At 46.7% G+C, this 17,587-nt stretch overlaps 1 protein-coding gene across 3 annotated transcripts in view; it reads right to left on the bottom strand.

Annotated features, from left to right (window-relative positions):
- Positions 1-17,587, bottom strand: part of AFAP1 (actin filament associated protein 1) — a 153,234-nt gene that overhangs the window by 45,588 nt on the left and 90,059 nt on the right. For all 3 annotated transcript variants that reach the window (XM_067735023.1, XM_067735022.1, XM_067735021.1), the window contains 2 exons: positions 9,223-9,318; positions 5,966-6,047 (listed from right to left, as the gene is read on the bottom strand). In XM_067735023.1, coding sequence (XP_067591124.1) covers positions 5,966-6,047; positions 9,223-9,318 — 178 coding nt within the window. The remainder of the gene's footprint in view (positions 1-5,965; positions 6,048-9,222; positions 9,319-17,587) is intronic.

Below are 17,587 nucleotides of genomic sequence, written 5' to 3'. Positions count from 1 at the left end.
CCTCACTGACCTGTCAGACTCACGTGGGATTCCGCCCCATCCAGAGCTGTTAGACCAGCAGCCTGCATTCCAGCCCCGTGTGTTCTGTTTGGCCTGCAGTGCTAAACCGTATGCACAAAATTCATGAATGTTCTGCACGAAGATGAGTGACTTCTGGCCCCCCTTGGAAAACGGGAAGGCCTGGCAACTCTGAACCCACATTTTGGTAAGCGACAGCGGGCAGGGACAGAGCCTGAGAAGACGCAGCCGTGCGCAAGGACCTACGTGCCCAGCTGACGACAGTCCACGGACCCCAGCCGACTGAGCGCCAGCGGCCAGCTGCTATCCTGTGCCTGACCTGTGGCGGCAATCTGCTCTCTCCAGCTCCTGCGGGCTTTGCCTACGACCTCCGACAGAATCACGGGGGTGGGGAGCGGGTGCAGAACCAGAGTGGGTGCTAAGGATGGTCCAGGACTGAGGGACAAGACCCTTCCCGCCAGAGCACTTCTGGCAGGTGAGTTGTCACCTGGGGCTGTTCTGTGCCTGCTGCTGGGGCCAAGGGCCTCGCTCAGAGGGCCCCGGAGGGACCCACAGCATCAAGGCCAGACACCATCACCTGAACCCCCGAGACCCCCAACGGCCCCTGCTCGGTCCTCTCCAGGAGGACCCCTCACCCCTCTGTAACTCAGAGGGTGGCACGGACCTTTCGGAAAATGTAATGAAAGTCAAGAATTCCTTCCCCACCCCTCTCCCTGTGGACACAGAACATGCACGAACATCACACAGGATAACTTCAGAGGAAGAGGATTCAGGGATGTGAGATTATAAACTATGGGCCTCATTCCTAAACCTACCCTCTAAAAGCGTACGCCCTCCCCCCTCCTTTCTACCACATCAGCTGCTCTCAGTGGGGGGGTGGGGAAGCCGTCCCCTTCTCTAGTTCCACTCTGCCAGCCGCCCTGTGCCCACGGAACGAGGCCAGCACGCATCCACCCTCGCCCAGGTCTGCCTCATCTGGGCTCTGCAGGTCTTCTTCCCCCCACCCCACCCCACGGACTCAGCGAGGTCCTGTGAGGCCAGTCACTGTGCTTGAACACTAATTTCCTCTCTAGAAAGAAACGACAGTTAACAATGTCTAAGGCAGGAGGTGCTACATTATAGTTTTAAAAAGAAGCCGCACTAAACTTCAGGGTAATCAGCACTCCGGACTGAATGTTTGCATCTCCCCAGAATTCACATGCTGAAGCCCTAACCCCATAGTGTGGCTGTATTTGGAGATGGGGTCCCTAAGGAAGCACTGAAGGTTAAATGAGGTCTTAAGGATGGGGCCCTGATCCGACAGGATTGGTGTACTCGTGGGGAAAGGCCACATGAGGACACAGTGAGGGGTGGCCGTCTGCAAGCCAGGAAGGGAGCCCTCACCAGCACCCGACACTGACGGCACCTTGATCTTGGGCTTCTGGCCTCCAGAACTGTGAGAAATAAACTTCCAGTTTATTTAAATAAATTTGGGTATTTAAATAAATACCCAGTCTGGGGTATCTTGTTATGGAAGCCTGAGCTGACTAGTACAAGCACTTCTATGTTATTTTAAACAAATCAGGTCATATTAGAAACACAGGACTGTCACTCCCACCCGCTCCTGACACTCTCCCACCACACGCAACCCCTTGTAAAATAAAGCACCAAGAAACCACTTTGCTCTTGGTCTGAAGGCACATCTCCTCCCCAGCTGCCATCAGACATGGAGTCCGAGGTTGGAATACCTGTATCATTGACTTCAGTTCAACCAAACCCACAGTGAAAGCAGCAGTGGATGAGCTTTCTTAGCTGTTTCTAAAGAGCCTGAAGTTGATCTCTGACCAGAACCCCACTCAAGCTAATAAGCTTTAAGAAAAGAAGATCCTCTCAGCGAGGACACTCAGTGCCCGGAAGGGACCTTCTGGGAAGCTCAGCAGCACAAGTCAGTCCTTCCCTGCATCTCAAAGTGACAAGTGAGAAAGCCAGGCTGTTAGATTTACTTCCAATTTTACTAGGATTTGCTCCTGTTGGGAAAGGACTTGCTGGGCTCTGGCTACAAAGAAAGGACATAATGAAGACTTTTAATTCCTTGAATGTCCACTGCTTTTTTGCAAAAGCAAAAGTGAGGCTGTCCTTGGAAGAAAAAGCCAAAGGATGTAGGAACGTGAGAACGAAATCACAAGAATATGTTGATGCCGTTCAATAAACAAAAGTCAAAATTTAGCACATATAATAGAATTATGAAGGGAAACCTAAAAACTCAGAACTCTCAACTCACTGAAGTGTACAACAGAAAGGCTGCAGAGTTTAAATGGCATGTCAACGTGGCACGCTGGAGTGGAGGCGGTGTTGACAGGCACTGAAGCAAAGCTAATTCGCAGCATTTAAAGCCGTAAATGTCATAAAACCAGATGGTTCCCTCTAATCCTACATAAGTGGGAGTCTAGGTGTTTTGGTATTTAGGCAGGTGGGAGGAATATCATCAAACTACTGATATGCTAAGTCTACCAACAGACCCGTTAACCTGTGATTAAATGGTACACGTGCTCAATGCTAGTTGGGGACAGCTGTCACTTCCACACAGCTCAGCCCTAGGGACTCAATGCTCTCTGCTCATGTCAGCTGCAGTATCCGGAGCAGCTCTACTAGATTCACCCCAAATCGCACCATACTGGCTCATTGTGTGCCAGGGCCTGACACCTTGACAGAAGAAACCAGAGTTTTAGAGTCACTGCCTGCGGCTTTGGTCACAGAATCTGGATCGTGTCCATGTACAGTTGGACAGTCTAACATTTAGGAGAAACTGCAGGAGTTGGGGATTTCTTCCATGCAGCCAGCAGAGAAATCTGTCTGAGTCACGACATGGCTGGGATCAAGGGAGCTTTACTAGAACTTCTCAACTGCAAAGTAATCAAGACAGCACAGCAAGGATAAAAGCTAAGGTAGACGGTCAGAATGTATTTAAGCTGTTAGCTTCCTTCAGTGACTATTCACTGGGGGTCTACTATAGGCAAAGCACCATTGCCAGGCAAAAAGTGTCTCAACCAAGGTCACCTTTACAAAGCATAGAAGGCTGCTCTTGTTAAAAGGAAACAGAAGAATATCAGACATATTCACTTACCTGTATATCTAGACACATATATATATCATTCTGTAGAAGCTAATTTCATGCAGGGACACTGGGAGAGGAAATCCCAAACAAGAAAAGAGACCAGCCAAAGCAATGCCCGCTGAGCCTCGGTGTCTGAGCGGGAACCCTCAGATTGTATGTTCTGTTTCAGGGCAAAACTTAAAGATAGCTTTCCTGGCTTTGATTACACATAATGTGTCCTGTGAAGACACAGATGATACCTTCCACTGAATAACTTCCGATGGAAAGAACTAAAATTACACTCAAGATGCAACCGAGTTGGAAAATCACATGGGCCAAGGCAGAGATCACGACCCTCTGGCGTGAACCTTGAAATATCACAATAGCCCAGATGGTTTAGGCTCCAAGGTTCTTAGTGGCCGGGATTGCTATTTGGTTTAAGGCCAGGAGACCTCTGTGTGTCTCTGAGCCAGAAGACACCTGCACCACCCCGGCGACTGAGTGCAACTGAACTGCACAGGCAGAACTACTCACCTGGGAAGCACAGAGGCTCCTGGCCTTGCACAGGGAAAACTTCCTCACCACCCACTAACCCCACCCCTCCTCTGGGCCCACACACTGCGTGGGAAACTAGAAGTCAAGCCACAGACTGGGACAAGATGTGTGCAAAAGACATCTGATAGAGCAGGGGTCCCCAACCCCCAGGCCGCGAGCCAGCACCGGTCCGCAGCCTGTTGGGAACCAGGCTGCAGAGGAGAAGGTGAGTGGCGGGCAACGAGCGAAGCTTCATCTGTATTTACAGCTTCTCCCCATCGCTCGCGTTACCACCTGGATCATCCCCCGCCCCGGCCCCGGCCGTGGAAAAACTGTTTTCCGTGAAACTGGTCCCTGGTGCCAAAAAGGCTGGGGACCGCTGTGACAGAGGACTTGCATTCAGAATAGATAAAGAATTCTCAGAAATCAGCATGAACAAAAAAATCCAGTGAGAATATGCAAAGATAATAAACGGCTGGCAAAAAAGCACACTAAAAAATGTTCGACATTGTTAGTCGTAGGGAAATGTGTTTTAAAGTCACAATTACACAGCACTACACACCTATTAAGATGGCTAAAATAAAAAGAACAAAACAAAACAAAGATGACAATGAAAGGCTGGTGAGAAGGCACACGAATGCCTGTGACCACAGAGTCCCACTCTGCAGTATCAGCTGAGAGAAATAAAAACGTGTTCACACAAAAGCCTGTTTGTGGATGTCTACGACGGCTTTACTTGTAAACCACTCAAACCTGGAAGCAGCCCAGCTGTTCTTCAGTCGGGGCGTGGATAAACTAACTGGTCCATCCACACTGGAATCCTCTCAGCCTAGAAAAGGGGCAGACTACTGACCCACCACGTGGACGCACCCCAAATGCAATACACTGAGTGACAGAAGCCAGACCCAGGAGGTCGCACCCTGTATGATTCCACTTACAGGACAGAAAACAGGCCAGTGGTTGCCAGGGAACATTTTGGGGTGATAGAAATGTTCTACATCTCGATTGTGATGAAGGTTACATGCATGTGTTTGTCAAAGAACCGTACACCAAAAAGGGTGAATTTGACTCTATGTAATTTATAGCTTTATAAAGCTGACTTAAAAAAAAAACAAGAATTCAGGGCTTCCCTGGTGGCGCAGTGGTTGAGAGTCCGCCTGCCGATGCAGGGGACACAGGTTCGTGCCCCGGTCTGGGAGGATCCCACATGCCGCGGAGCGGCTGGGCCCGTGAGCCATGGCCGCTGAGCCTGCGCGTCGGGAGCCTGTGCTCCGCAACGGGAGAGGCCACAACAGTGAGAGGCCCGCGTACCGCAAAAAAAAAATTATAGAGACAGAAAGTAGAATGGCAGTTGCCAGGAGCGGGGGAAGGGGAGAATGGGGAGCTAGTGTTTCGTGGGGACAGAGCTGCAGTTTATAAGATGAGAAAAGTTCTAGAGACCCACGGTGGGGACAGTTGTACAACACTATGAAGATACTTAATGCCGCTGAACTGGGCTTAAAAATTGTTAAGACAGTAAATTTCATGTTATCTGTATTTTACCACAATTAAAAAAGAATTTTTTTTAATGAAGGTGAAATAAAGATATTTTCAGACAATCTTTTTTTTTTATTTTGCAGTACGTGGGCCTCTCACTGCTGTGGCCTCTCGCGTTGCGGAGCACAGGCTCCGGACGCACAGGCTCAGCGGCCATGGCTCACGGGCCCAGCCGCTCCGCGGCATGTGGGATCTTCCCGGACTGGGGCACGAACCCGTGTCCCCTGCATCTGCAGGCGGACTCTCAACCACTGCGCCACCAGGGAAGCCCCAGACAATCTTTTTTAAAAAGATCAGCAATCTGTGAGTCCGGCCTCCTCATTTTAAGGATGGGGAAACTGAGGCTCACCAAAGAGGAAAAACTTGCTCACAATCTCGCGCTCCAGCAAAGGCAGCGTTGGGATGGGCACGGGGGTTCCCGGTCTCATCATCCAAAGCTCTTTTCCCTGAAAATCACGTCTCCCAGCAAGATGCTGGCGGCCCCCCAGTGCAAATGTGTCTCAGTGATAAAGCAGGTGAGGAAGTAACCTGCTGTAAGTCATAAATTAAAATATACGCAGGGCCCATATCAAAACAGTAGGGAGAAAACCTAGGCCAACGTTTGGTAGGACTGAAAGACATGGAGGAGGAGTACCAACCAGAGGGGTTTCTCTGGATTTCTGCAAGTGTAACACAGGATGATGACATCTGCATAACTGAACTACCGAGGACATTTTCCATACAGAGTTTACAGACCTGGCTGCAGTGCTTTTGTTTTGGGTTGTTTCTTTTTATATATATATTTTTGGCACGAACAGAACTCACCTTGTTCTTTTCCGTTACACACAGCAATTCCATTTTCTGTAACACCCTCCCCATCTGAGCTTGGTCTCTCTGAAGACAGTTTCTGTGAGGATCAAAAGATTAAGTTATTCTTACAATGGCCACACTGACCAAGTGCTGCATCATGGATCAATCAAAAGTCATCTCAAAAGCGAAAGAAAACGTGGGCTGCATTCCTAGTAATCTGGAGACAGGGCCCAACTGTAACACGGGCTACCTGGGTGGTTTGCTACAACGGCTTTTAAAGCATCGAAAGAACAAAGAAAAAAGTCGCTGAGGTTATACTAACACACGCTATAGTACCAAGCTTGTTTCAATCAAATCACTTTTTCTTGCAAATAATTTTGAAAAAAATATTGGGTTGGCCAAAAAATTTGTTCGGGTTTTTCCGTAACATCTTACGGAAAAACCCAAACTAACTTTTCTGGCCAACGAAATATTAGGAGTACATAAAATATTCCCCCTCACCAAGCCACATTATCCTTCCAGAAATAAATCCTACACCATTCATTTAATTTCCCCCCACCATTCACCAATAACTGGGCGAGTGTCAAGCATCTGCTCACAACAATACAGTCAGAAATACACACAGAGAGATGAGTTACTATCAAAGCCATCAAAGGGCACAGGGATGCCCGTAATTATTTTAATCCTAATATATGGATTTGAGGAGCCTAATTAGGATTCCAGGTTAGTTTCAGGAGAAGAAACGTAGTTCTGAGCAGAACCTCTTCCATTCCAACCAGAGACCCTGTGGAGTCACAGTGAAGGAATTGGCTCTAGAACACCCCTCCTCAGAACCTCAAATTACACCCCAGGGCCACAGAGACTGGCCAGCCGGGAGACAATCAAAATATCCGGATGATACCAGAACACAGGGACACACGCGCTCACCTCGTGATAAGAGGTCCAGGCAGTGCTGGGCCAAGATGGCAGGCAGGTGCCAGTAACCCCCAGTGGTACCGGCAAGAGACAAAGTAAAAGAATTATGGCTTTAGCGGGACCCTAGTGTGTGCCACATTCCAGTGATAGAAGGACTAAAAGCCCAGCTCTCAGGCCAGGAAGCACCCCTGGGATCTGGGTCAACAGGTCCGGCCAGGCACTAACAATGCCACCTTAGAGACCAAGACAGTAAGAGAACTGCCAACTCCCGCGTGAGTGGGTGAAAGAAGAGCCCCGACGTGTTGCTGATGAGAAACAGAGTAGGATCAAACTTTCGGAAAGTAACTTGCTTAGTCCCATGAATCAAAATCTTTAAAAATTCTATCCTTTGGTCTAGTAAGCCAGCTTCTAGGAATCTCTTCCAAGGTAATAGTCAGAGAAGCAGCAAAGATTTACACAAAAGTGTCAGGTTATTTTACACGACTCAGAAAAGAAAAAAGAGAGCCTAGTGGGGGGGTACATAAATAATAGAGTTATATGAATTGGATATTATTCAGGTGATGAAAATGCAAACATGCTCGTTGCATGTTATGTGTTTTCAAAAACCTGGAAAACTGCTAATAGTATAAAGCTTAACTGAAAAGAAAAAAGGAAAAAGCAGCATAAGAAATTTTATGCATCAGATTATCCAAACTGTAAAAGAAACACACGAATAGAAGAAAACTGGTTTAAAGACATGCAGAGCTTTGAGAGGAGCTCTAGACTCCTAAGTGACCTTATCCATCCTATTTCTGGTTCTTTACTTTCTAAATTTTCTGCAGTGAGCAGGCATTAGTTTTGTAATCAGGAAAAAAAGAGAAATAGGCCTGCTATGTCACAATATCAGGGTGAGGGTTGTGAGGTTAACTTTATAAGTCAACTTGGGGGGCGTTTGTGGATGAAACTAACATTTGAACTGGTGAACTCTGGGGCTTCCCTGGTGGTGCAGTGGTTAAGAATCCGCCTGCCAATGCAGGGGACATGGGTTCGAGACCTGGTCCAGGAAGATCTCACAGGCCGTGGAGCAACTAAGACCGTGCACCCCAACTACTGAGTCTGCGCTCTAGAGCCTGTGAGCCACAACTACTGAGCCCACGTGCCACAACTACTGAAGCCCGCGTGCCTACAGCCCGTGCTCCACAACAAGAGAAGCCACTGCAATGAGAAGCCCGTGCACCGCAACAAAGAGTAGCCCCGGCTCGCCACAACTAGAGAAAGCCCGTGCACCTCAACGAAGACCCAACAGAGCCAAAACTAAATAAATAGATAAATGAATAAAATAAATTTAAAAAAATAAAAAAAATAAATTGGTGGACTTTGAGTAAGCAGATTGCCCTCCACAGTGTAGGTGGGTCTCACCCAAGCAGTTGAAGGTCTGAATTAAAAAAATAAAAACGGGCCTCCCAAGCAAGGGGTGGTGGGGGGCAGTCCTCCCAAAGACTTCACCTGCGTCATCAGCTCTCCTAGGTCTCCAGCCTAAGGCCCCACGATGCAGATTTTGGACTCACCTGTCTCCATAACCTTGTGAGCCAATTCCTCATAATAAATCTCTCAGTATGTATATAATTGTATATGTAGAATTTTATCTTTATTGAAATTTTGTGTATATTTTATAATATACATACATACACACCCCACTGGTTCTGTTTCTCTGAAGAACCCTGACTAAAACAAGAATAGACAAAGAAGGATGTGTTCACCGGCAGGGCAGGGGCCAAACAGGGAGCGCTCAGAAAGTTCCTGAGACAGAGGCTACCGACAGAACACGGTGGGGCACAAAGCCAGGGATCTCCATGGAAACGAGATCTCAGCACATACAGGCAACAGAGTTCCATCAGGGACAGACAGCAGGAGTGGCGGGTTCATGCGCTCTGGCAGGAGGGCTAGCCCTACCCACCTGCTGCGTGCTCACGGCGCCCAAGTACAGAGCAGAGAAGGACAGGAAGTGTTACCCGTCTGTTGGGAATAAACCTCTGGGAAGGTGCACTGACGAAGCACCTGCTGTATTCCAGAAGAACACAGAGCTGCCTGCGGATCTCACACTGCTGTGTAACAGCAGGTGACCTTGATCACCTTAAATCCTGTGCCAGGTTTGCAGCCATTCCTGAATCTACAGCTGGGAAGCATAAAACTAACCATGCAGTCTGTAAAACAGCCAGTGTGAGCTTCGTACAGAGCAGGCAGAGAGGAAGCAGGGCTGCACTATCTTTTTCCTTTTTTCAACCAGAAGTGCTGAAATATCAGAGGTGTTATGAAAACTTCGAGGAAGGTCCAAGTTAACTGTAAGGTTAATTCCTAGAAAGAAACACGCCCCTTACCTTCTCCAGTTCTGCCTTGTGCACCGGGGAGCTGGAGGGGGGAGGACATTCCGAGTCTGCTGGCCCGCTGCAGCCGCTGTAGATCTCTCTGACCACCTGTGGTGAGTGCACAAGGGCAGAGATGGTTACACAAGGGTCCAAGCAGAGGCAGGAGGTGCGGTAGGAAAGTTCCGAGGGGTCAGAGGCATCTGGATTTAAGCTCCAGGATGCCAGGCACTCGTTTGTTCATTCTTTCACTCATCATTCACCAAATGTCTATCCCATCCTGGTACTGACAGAGGTTCTGGGATACAGAAGGGAACGGTGTACGTGAGAGTCCTGCCCTCATGGGGCTTCCGCTCCAGTAAAAGTTAGATACCACGATAAACAATGAATATCACCAAAAAATGGAGGTAAGACAGCAGTCAGCGCTACAAAGAATAGAAGAGAGTCTTTAACAAAAAGGGGTGGCTGATTTAGATCAAGAGAGGCCCTCCTGGGATGACATGTAAGCTGAAAGCTGAGCTCAATGACCAGAAGGATGCAGCCACGTGAAGAACCGGCGGAAAGGGTTGTAGGCAGAGGGGACAAGGTGCAAGGCCCTGTGGTGGATGTGAAGAGTTTACGGAAGACCCAGAGTACCAGGGGCCAGGAGATGGGCTGGGAGAGGCCAGCGGGAGCCAGGGGATCACTGTCAACAGGCTGGTGCTCATGGCCATGGACGGAATGAGCCAACGGGGCGAGGGTGAGACAAAGCAGGACGGAGACCCAGGAGGAGACCTCGAGCCAGTCAGTACATGGGGTGGGGCCAAAGGAGAGAAGCAGCTGGAAGAGTCTGAGCTGCGATGGACAGGGAAGCCAGAAGCAAACCGGAAGAGCTCACCTCCAAGAAGAGGGAGCAGGAGGGAGGGAGGCGGTGGGCATGGCCGGAGGGGACACCTAGGGAGGAGCTGAGCAGAGGAAGGACTCCGCAGAGACGGGGCGGGCTGGGCTCTAGAGAAGCAGGGGAGGGCGCAGGAAGGCCGGCGCGGGCGGGCGGCAGCAGGAGTCTGAGAAGGCGCCTGACTGCTCTGTGAGGCAGGCACGGCAGTACTGGCTGAGAGGCATCACCTCTCTCACCTCGGCATCCTCACTAGCAAGGAAGGCGCATCAACATGACGTGCCTTGTATTTATGGCTGAGTGAAGAGAGAACGTGACCCTGCATGCAAGATGCCTCAGCCAGCACCTGCACGTGTACATTGTCACCAGCACGTCATCACTGCCAGCACCTGTACAGTTTACGCTGAGAGCTCAGAAAGGGATCCTGGCCCAGACCCGCAGGTGTCAGGACCATCTTGCGGCACTACTGGCAATCACGGCCACCCCTGCGGCCACCCGCTGTCCCTCCCGTCCTTCCTGAGCTCCTGCAAGGAGGTGGGCATGGTTCTGATCACTGGGGACGTGCAGCAAACAAGACAGACAAGCTCCCGGGTTGGTGCAACTTACACTCTGGTGAATGAAGAGCTATCAGGCAAAGCTTTCAAAATGTCTTCTATTCTTTTTGGAACTAAGCTGCAATTTGGGTTCAACCCAAGTGCCTTCTGAGAAAAAAATAAAAAAGCAATGCCAAAGCCCCAGCTATCTGTGTAGTAACTTTGCAATACGATCTCAGCAGACACATCCAGATTCCCTTGGCTTGCTCTGGGATTGGGATGGGAGCCAGGAACGGACAGGAGGCCGGGACAGCATTTCCAGCCATCCTGCTGCCCAGCCGCTTTACGAAAAAGCAATGGAGTGAGGTCCACGTTGCAGAATAAAACAGGAAAAAAAGGAAAAGAAGAAACCCAGAGAGCTTGCTGCAATGTTTTTCTCCTTGTTGAGTCTGAGGTGTGAAAACGTAAGCAAAGGTGACACCAACCAGGTGACCTGCACCTCCTGAATGTCTCTAAGCAGAAAAGGTTCCCTCAGTTTTGCGTTTCATGCTCATTTCACTGCTGCTTTTTCTGCAGCAGGTCTTTATTCCCTCACCTCCCCTGTGTTTATCAAGCCTTCAGCTGACAAGGCACACTTTTATCTGACCTAAGGAGGAGACGTTTTCTTCCCTCTTGGTAAAAAGTATAATGCGATGGAAAACTCCTGGGCTTGTGCATCTGATGGGAGCTCGGGCTGAAGCCCCAGTGCCACCACCAGCTCCAGAGGCACGGCTGAGCCACCATCTCTGCCCAGAACGTGTGAAAGCGACGCCCACTGGGACAGCTCAACGAGGATGCCAACGTGTGCTCTCTTCCCACGAAAATGCGTTCAATTGTACACACACAGCTAAGGGTCTCGAGGCCCTTGTTTCAGACTAGAAGGCTAAACCCCACAAAACACTACCTGCAGAAACCTATCTCTGGCAAAAGCTTTTATGCAAAACACAGTTGTCTTTTTTCTTTCCTTTTTTTTTTTCTTTTTTCCAAAGGGGGAAGGATCTACAAAGCTCCAGTCAGATCTCAGGTATCTCCTGGAGAAGGTGTGCTCCCCTCTCGGCTGGACGGAACTCATCCTTCATGAGCAGCCTGGGTCCCCCGTGACCAGGAAGCCTGCTCGGACCCTCCTGCATGGGACACAACGCGGCTGCCCCTCCACGGGCCACGCACTGCACTCAGGCCCTGGTCACGGGCATCCTGGACCCGCAGGTCTGCTTCTTCTATCGAGCCAGGCTCATTTTGAGAGAAGGGGCTCTGTCTCACTTAGGCTGGCATTCCCAATGTCTAGCACATAACAGCGACTAAAAAAAAGTTTGATGAAAGAAAAAGAGGAGGGAATGAAGAGATAAATTCGACCTGAAATTCCCTATGAGAAAAAAAAAAAAAAAGCTGTGAATGAAAAACAGAAGGAAAGAGACTAGGCCATCACATGAGAAAAGTAAAAGCCTTGTGACAAAGTTTCCCTAGTCCTCTGCATAGATTCCTAAAATCCTCAGGGATGGGGAAGTTTTAAAAAATAAAAGAGAGAGAGGGCTTCCCTGGTGGTGCAGTGGTTAAGAATCCGCCTGCCAATGCAGGGGATACGGGTTCGAGCCCTGTCCGGGAAGATCCCACATGCCGTGGAGCAACTAAGCCCGTGCGCCGTAACTACTGACTGAGCCTGCGCTCTAGCGCTCGAGAGCCACAACTACTGAGCCCACGCACCTGGAGCCTGTGCTCCGCAACAAGAGAAGCCACCGCAATAAGAAGCCCACACGCAGCAACGAGGAGTAGCCCCCGCTCGCCACAACTGGAGAAAGCCAGCACGCAGCAACGAAGACGCAACGCAGCCAAAAATTTAATGAATGAATGAATTACTTAATTAAAAAAAACCAGAGAGAGAGAAAGAAAAAGAGCATCAGCTAAAAGCCATGCCTGCAGCACAACACACCCCAGCCTCACCAACTTCCTCCCACTCCTGGTCACTGGACTGTCCCCTCCACTCTCCCCCGTCCCATATCAGGTCCTGTTTTTCCCGCAAACAAACGTTTGGGGAACCGAGGAATCTCTGAAGTTCCGAAGCCAGGGGAGCTCACCGAGCCGTCAATGCCAGCTCACGAAATGCAATCACCCTTCTGAGAAGCCTTTCCTGATGAAGCCAACCCAAATATCCGCATGCTTACAATGCTGTACATAGATCAACTATACCCCTTCCTCCCTATTAGTTTCTCCCTTCTAGGACTTGAATTCCTCGTGGAGAGAACAGAATGAGGTGGATTCGGTAGACCAGAGGAGACCCAGCACGCCTGGGGCCAGGTGGGGTTATTCATGGTATCCCAGCAACATGAGACTGTTTAATAATAGTAATTACATCCCAGGTACAGAGAAAGGCACTGCTGAAAAGATCAATGAGAGAAACCAGTGTTTCTTTCGATGGGTTTTATCAAACGGTTGGATTACTTCAGGTTATCTTCATGGAACTGTCTTTCTTCTCTGATTGCTGTTTATTGCCACATTGCCCCTGCAGAGTTCATTCGGAAGTAGTAAATAAAAGGTTTATCACCCGATTTCTCAAATAGCTGCAAATGAGGTTTTTACACTAATATACTTCTTTTGAAAGAGCCATGTTCTGTGAGAAGTTTAATACGTATTTAAGAGAACTGGATCCAAATTCAGAATCACAAATCCCTCAAAATACAAATTGTTATATGTTCTGTGGTATTTTTGTTTGCTTTTAACTTGAGCCTGCATCTCCAGAAACACAATCTCTGCACATTTTTTAAGGAAATCTGACCACTCCATTTCTGGGAATATTGACTCTTGTCTTCTGAGTGACCCCAACAAGATGGTTCATGTTTTCAGCATCTGCACACACACGCACCGAGAGGGAACTTTGGCAAGAGCTGCTGGTAATGGAAGTTGCAGACCAAAAGGACAGAAACAAATTTGGTAACGATCCTTGAAGAAGCGTCTGTCAAGTCCTGTACTGGCCCAACCAAGGCCCCAGGCTTCTCATACCTGACAGAGGGAGTGCGTGTGACTTACCAAAAAGGTCTTTAATTGTTACACTGAAGCCACGTTTCGAAATACTGAACACCTGGATAATAGGTTTAGGACAGTGCGGGAGAAGAGGAGTTTATATGAATAAAAGACTTGGCATCTGTCTTACAAAGCAATTCATGACAGAGAGTTGTTAGAATTTTCACAGAAGGAGTCCTAAGACGTGGTAGTAATAAATCACAAATTTCAACTGTTTGTTACAGTTCTAAGAGTGCGTTTATGTAACCTCTTCATTCTAGCTTTTGGACCATTCTGATCAGTGTTATTTCCACTTGATAGATAAAGGGGAAAGAGTTTGCTGACCAAAAATATCATAATGAGTTAGAGGCATTCTCAGAATATACTCCAGATCTCCAGACTTTTCATTCAATCTTCTGCCACTCTAACACGCTATCATCAAGATAAAGCAGGGTTGTTTCTTTTACGATAGTTCTTTAAGAAGAAGAATCTACTTCAATCATAAAGATGTGGCCTTGACAAGGTGAAATAAAAAAAACATGATGACAGCATTGACTTCTTACACATAAAACTATGATTTCAAAGTTTTTAATCATTTAGAAAAAAAAAGTTGGAAGCCACATCCTAGCTGATTTCAAGGCTCTCTCTAAAGCTGCAGCAATCACGACAATGTGGCAGTGACATGAGGACATACAAACAGACGAACGAAACAGAACGAGGAGCCCAGAAAAGGACCCACACATTACACAATCAACTGATTTCCAACTGTGGCAATTAAGTTCATTCCAATGGTACTAAAACAACAGACTATGCATATGGAAGGAAATGAATCTGGACTCCCATATCTCATCCTGTACATGAAAACCGACATGCGTGAATCAGAGACCTAAATGTAAAGACTGAGGCAGTAAAATTCTGGAAGAAAATAACAGGTTCTATCTTGGTGACTTGGAATATGCTAGAATTGGGGGGGGGGGCAGGATGCGAAAAGTACTGACTACAGAAGTAAAGACTGGTACACCAGATTTCAGATTTAACAATTCCTGTTCATCAAAAGGTACCAATAAGGAAGATAATTAATCTACAGATTAATCAGAGAGTAATTCTTTAAGGCAAGAAACACTGAGAGGAAGAGGGACATTTCAGGTTTTAACTACCAGTAAATATAACCATTTAAATTTTGTATGCAGCAAATAACATAGCCTCAAAACTACTAAGCAAAAACTAACAGAAATAAAAAAGACATAGATAAATTCATAATCAAAGTGGTAGATATTCCCACATCTCTCTCTCTGAGTAACTGATAAAACAAATAAATAAATTAGTAAGGATATAGAAGATCTGAACATGACAATTAATGACTGTGATCTAACAACCATATATAGAAGAGTACACCAAGCAAATGCATAATACACATCCCTTACAAGTAGACACTGAACACTTACCAAAACTGACTACATGCTGAGCAATAAATCAAGTCTATAAATTTCTACTTTGTGAAACCATATAAAGTTCTGTGACTAGAGTGGAATTAAACTAGAAATGTAAAACAATCAGGTAATTTTTTTAAAAATCACTGAATACTTGGAAACTAAGCAATATATTCCCAAATAAACCATTAGAAAAAAGGGGAATCACAACAGATATTAGGAAATATTTTAAATTGAACGATAGGGGACTTCCCTGGTGGTGCAGTGGTTAAGAATCCGCCTGCCAATGCAGGGGACACAGATTTGATTCCTGGTCTGGGAAGATCCCATGTGCTGTGGAGCAGCTAAGCCTGTGTGCCACAGCTACTGCGCCTACGCTCTAGAGCCCACATGCCACAACTACTGAAGCCCATGCGCCTAGAGCCCATGCTCTGTAATAAGAGAAGCCGCTACAATGAGAAGCCCACCACCGCAACGAAGAGTAGTCCCCACTCGCTGCAACTAGAGAAAGCCCACGTTCAGTAACAAAGACCCACTGCAGCCAAAAAACAAAACAAAAAAACCCATTAAACTGAATGATAAAAACACACACACACACAAAAATCAAAATAGAGGATGCAGCTAAAACTGTACTTAGAGGGAAATGCATAGCTTTAAATCCACACACACACACACACACACACACACACACACACACACACACACACACACATATGGAAAGGGCTAACAATCCATTATCTAAGTACACAATTCAAGAACTTGGGATAATTACAGAAAATTAAGCCAAAACAAAGTGAAAGAAGAGAACTTAATAAAATAGAAAACAATAGTACTATAGAGAAAAATCAACAGAGGAAAAATTTGGTTTTTTTGAAAGAACTAATAAGATAGATAAACTTCTGGCAAGACTGATGAAGAAAAAGGGGCAGCACATGGTATCTTGACTTCTGGTTGCCACATAGAAAGGCACGCAGGCCACCACTCTCACCTTGACAACTAAAACAAGGTCGGTGAGCTCTAAAAAAATTCAGAGAGAATTTTTCAGAGAGAATACCCCAGCAAACCAAAGAGCTGGCCAGCATCAGGCCAGAAAGAAAACCAAGCTGGTCCAGAAAGCTAGCATGTGTCTGTAGCACAGAGACCTCCAGACTTCCACCACAGCTCAGAACCTGAGCCACGCTGATGGAAAATTCCAGCTCCAGCCCTGAAACCATGTGAAGGCAATAGCAAAGTGAATGAAAGTAAAGCTGCAGCCCAGTCCAGGTCTGCCTCAACTAGCGAGACGGAGGCAGCCCACCTATGAGCAGCAGACGGGAGAAGGGGCACACCCTCTTCTGGAGGAAACAGTAATTACTTCAGTCTCTACTGTTGTTTTACACAAAGCAGATGGAATACAATGTAAACTCATGAGACAAATTCAATAGAAACAGTCCTAGAGATGATCCAAATATCAGAATTACAAAACACTTTAAAATAACTATGATAGGAAGTCAAAACGGATCGTGAAAAAGGCATTAAGACATGTGTGAAGAGATACAGAATTTCAGAAGAGAGATGGAAACTATTTTTTTTAAAGAAGCCAAAGAAAAATGCTAGAAATGAAAAATAGCATGTCACAAAAGAAGAATTCATAAGATGGGCTTAACGGCACACTGGACACAGAAGAGGAAAGAACCAGTAAACTTGAGGATGGGTAAATCTAAAGTATCCACCCAAACTGAAACACACGGAAGAGTGAAGAAAAACAGAACAGAGAATCCAAAATCCATGGGATATTCCAAATGACCTAACATGTACCAACAAATTTTAAAAGGAGAGGAGAGAAAAAATGAGCCAGAAAAATATTTGAAAAGATAATGGCCAAAAACGGTCCAAAACCAATGAAAGACATCAACCCACAGAACAAAAAAAAAGCTCTGAGAAAGATAAAAACCTATAGAGCCACACCCAGACACCTCACAGTCAAGTGCTGAAAACCAAAGATTAAAAAAGCAAATCTTAAAGGGAGCCACGAAAAAAAAAACATGACACATCACATTCAAAGGCACAATTGATACAAGTGATGGCTAACTTCTCACCAAAAGTTAAGGTGAAATAAAGACATTTCTAGTCAAAGCTGAAAGGAGAAGAAAAAAACCAAACAAACAAAAAGCTGAAAGGAGTTATTTCCAGAAGGTCTGCTCTATAAGAAATCATTTTATTTTATTAATTTCTTTAGGGTGAAAGGAAATGATGACACTACATGAAGGCCCTTCTTCAGGAAGAAACAAAGTAAGGGGAGATGCCTGGGAGAATACGAAAGACCTTTCTTGGGACTTCCCTGGCAGTCCAGTGGTTAAGACTCTTCCACTGCAGGGGGCGCAGGTTTGATCCCTGGTCGGGGAACTAAGATCAACCTTTCTTCAAGGACACACAGGGTCAGGTTCTATGAGCTAAAGTATACAATAAACTTGTTTGTGATCCTCCTTGAGAAGTCTGGCAAAACCACAACGATACTCTCCCAGCACATT

The sequence above is a fragment of the Pseudorca crassidens genome, chromosome 4 (genome assembly GCF_039906515.1).
Source record: "Pseudorca crassidens isolate mPseCra1 chromosome 4, mPseCra1.hap1, whole genome shotgun sequence".
NCBI classification, from domain to species: domain Eukaryota; kingdom Metazoa; phylum Chordata; class Mammalia; order Artiodactyla; family Delphinidae; genus Pseudorca; species Pseudorca crassidens.
The sequence above is the reverse complement of the archived record's forward strand: the minus strand, read 5'-3'. Positions and strand labels throughout refer to the sequence as shown.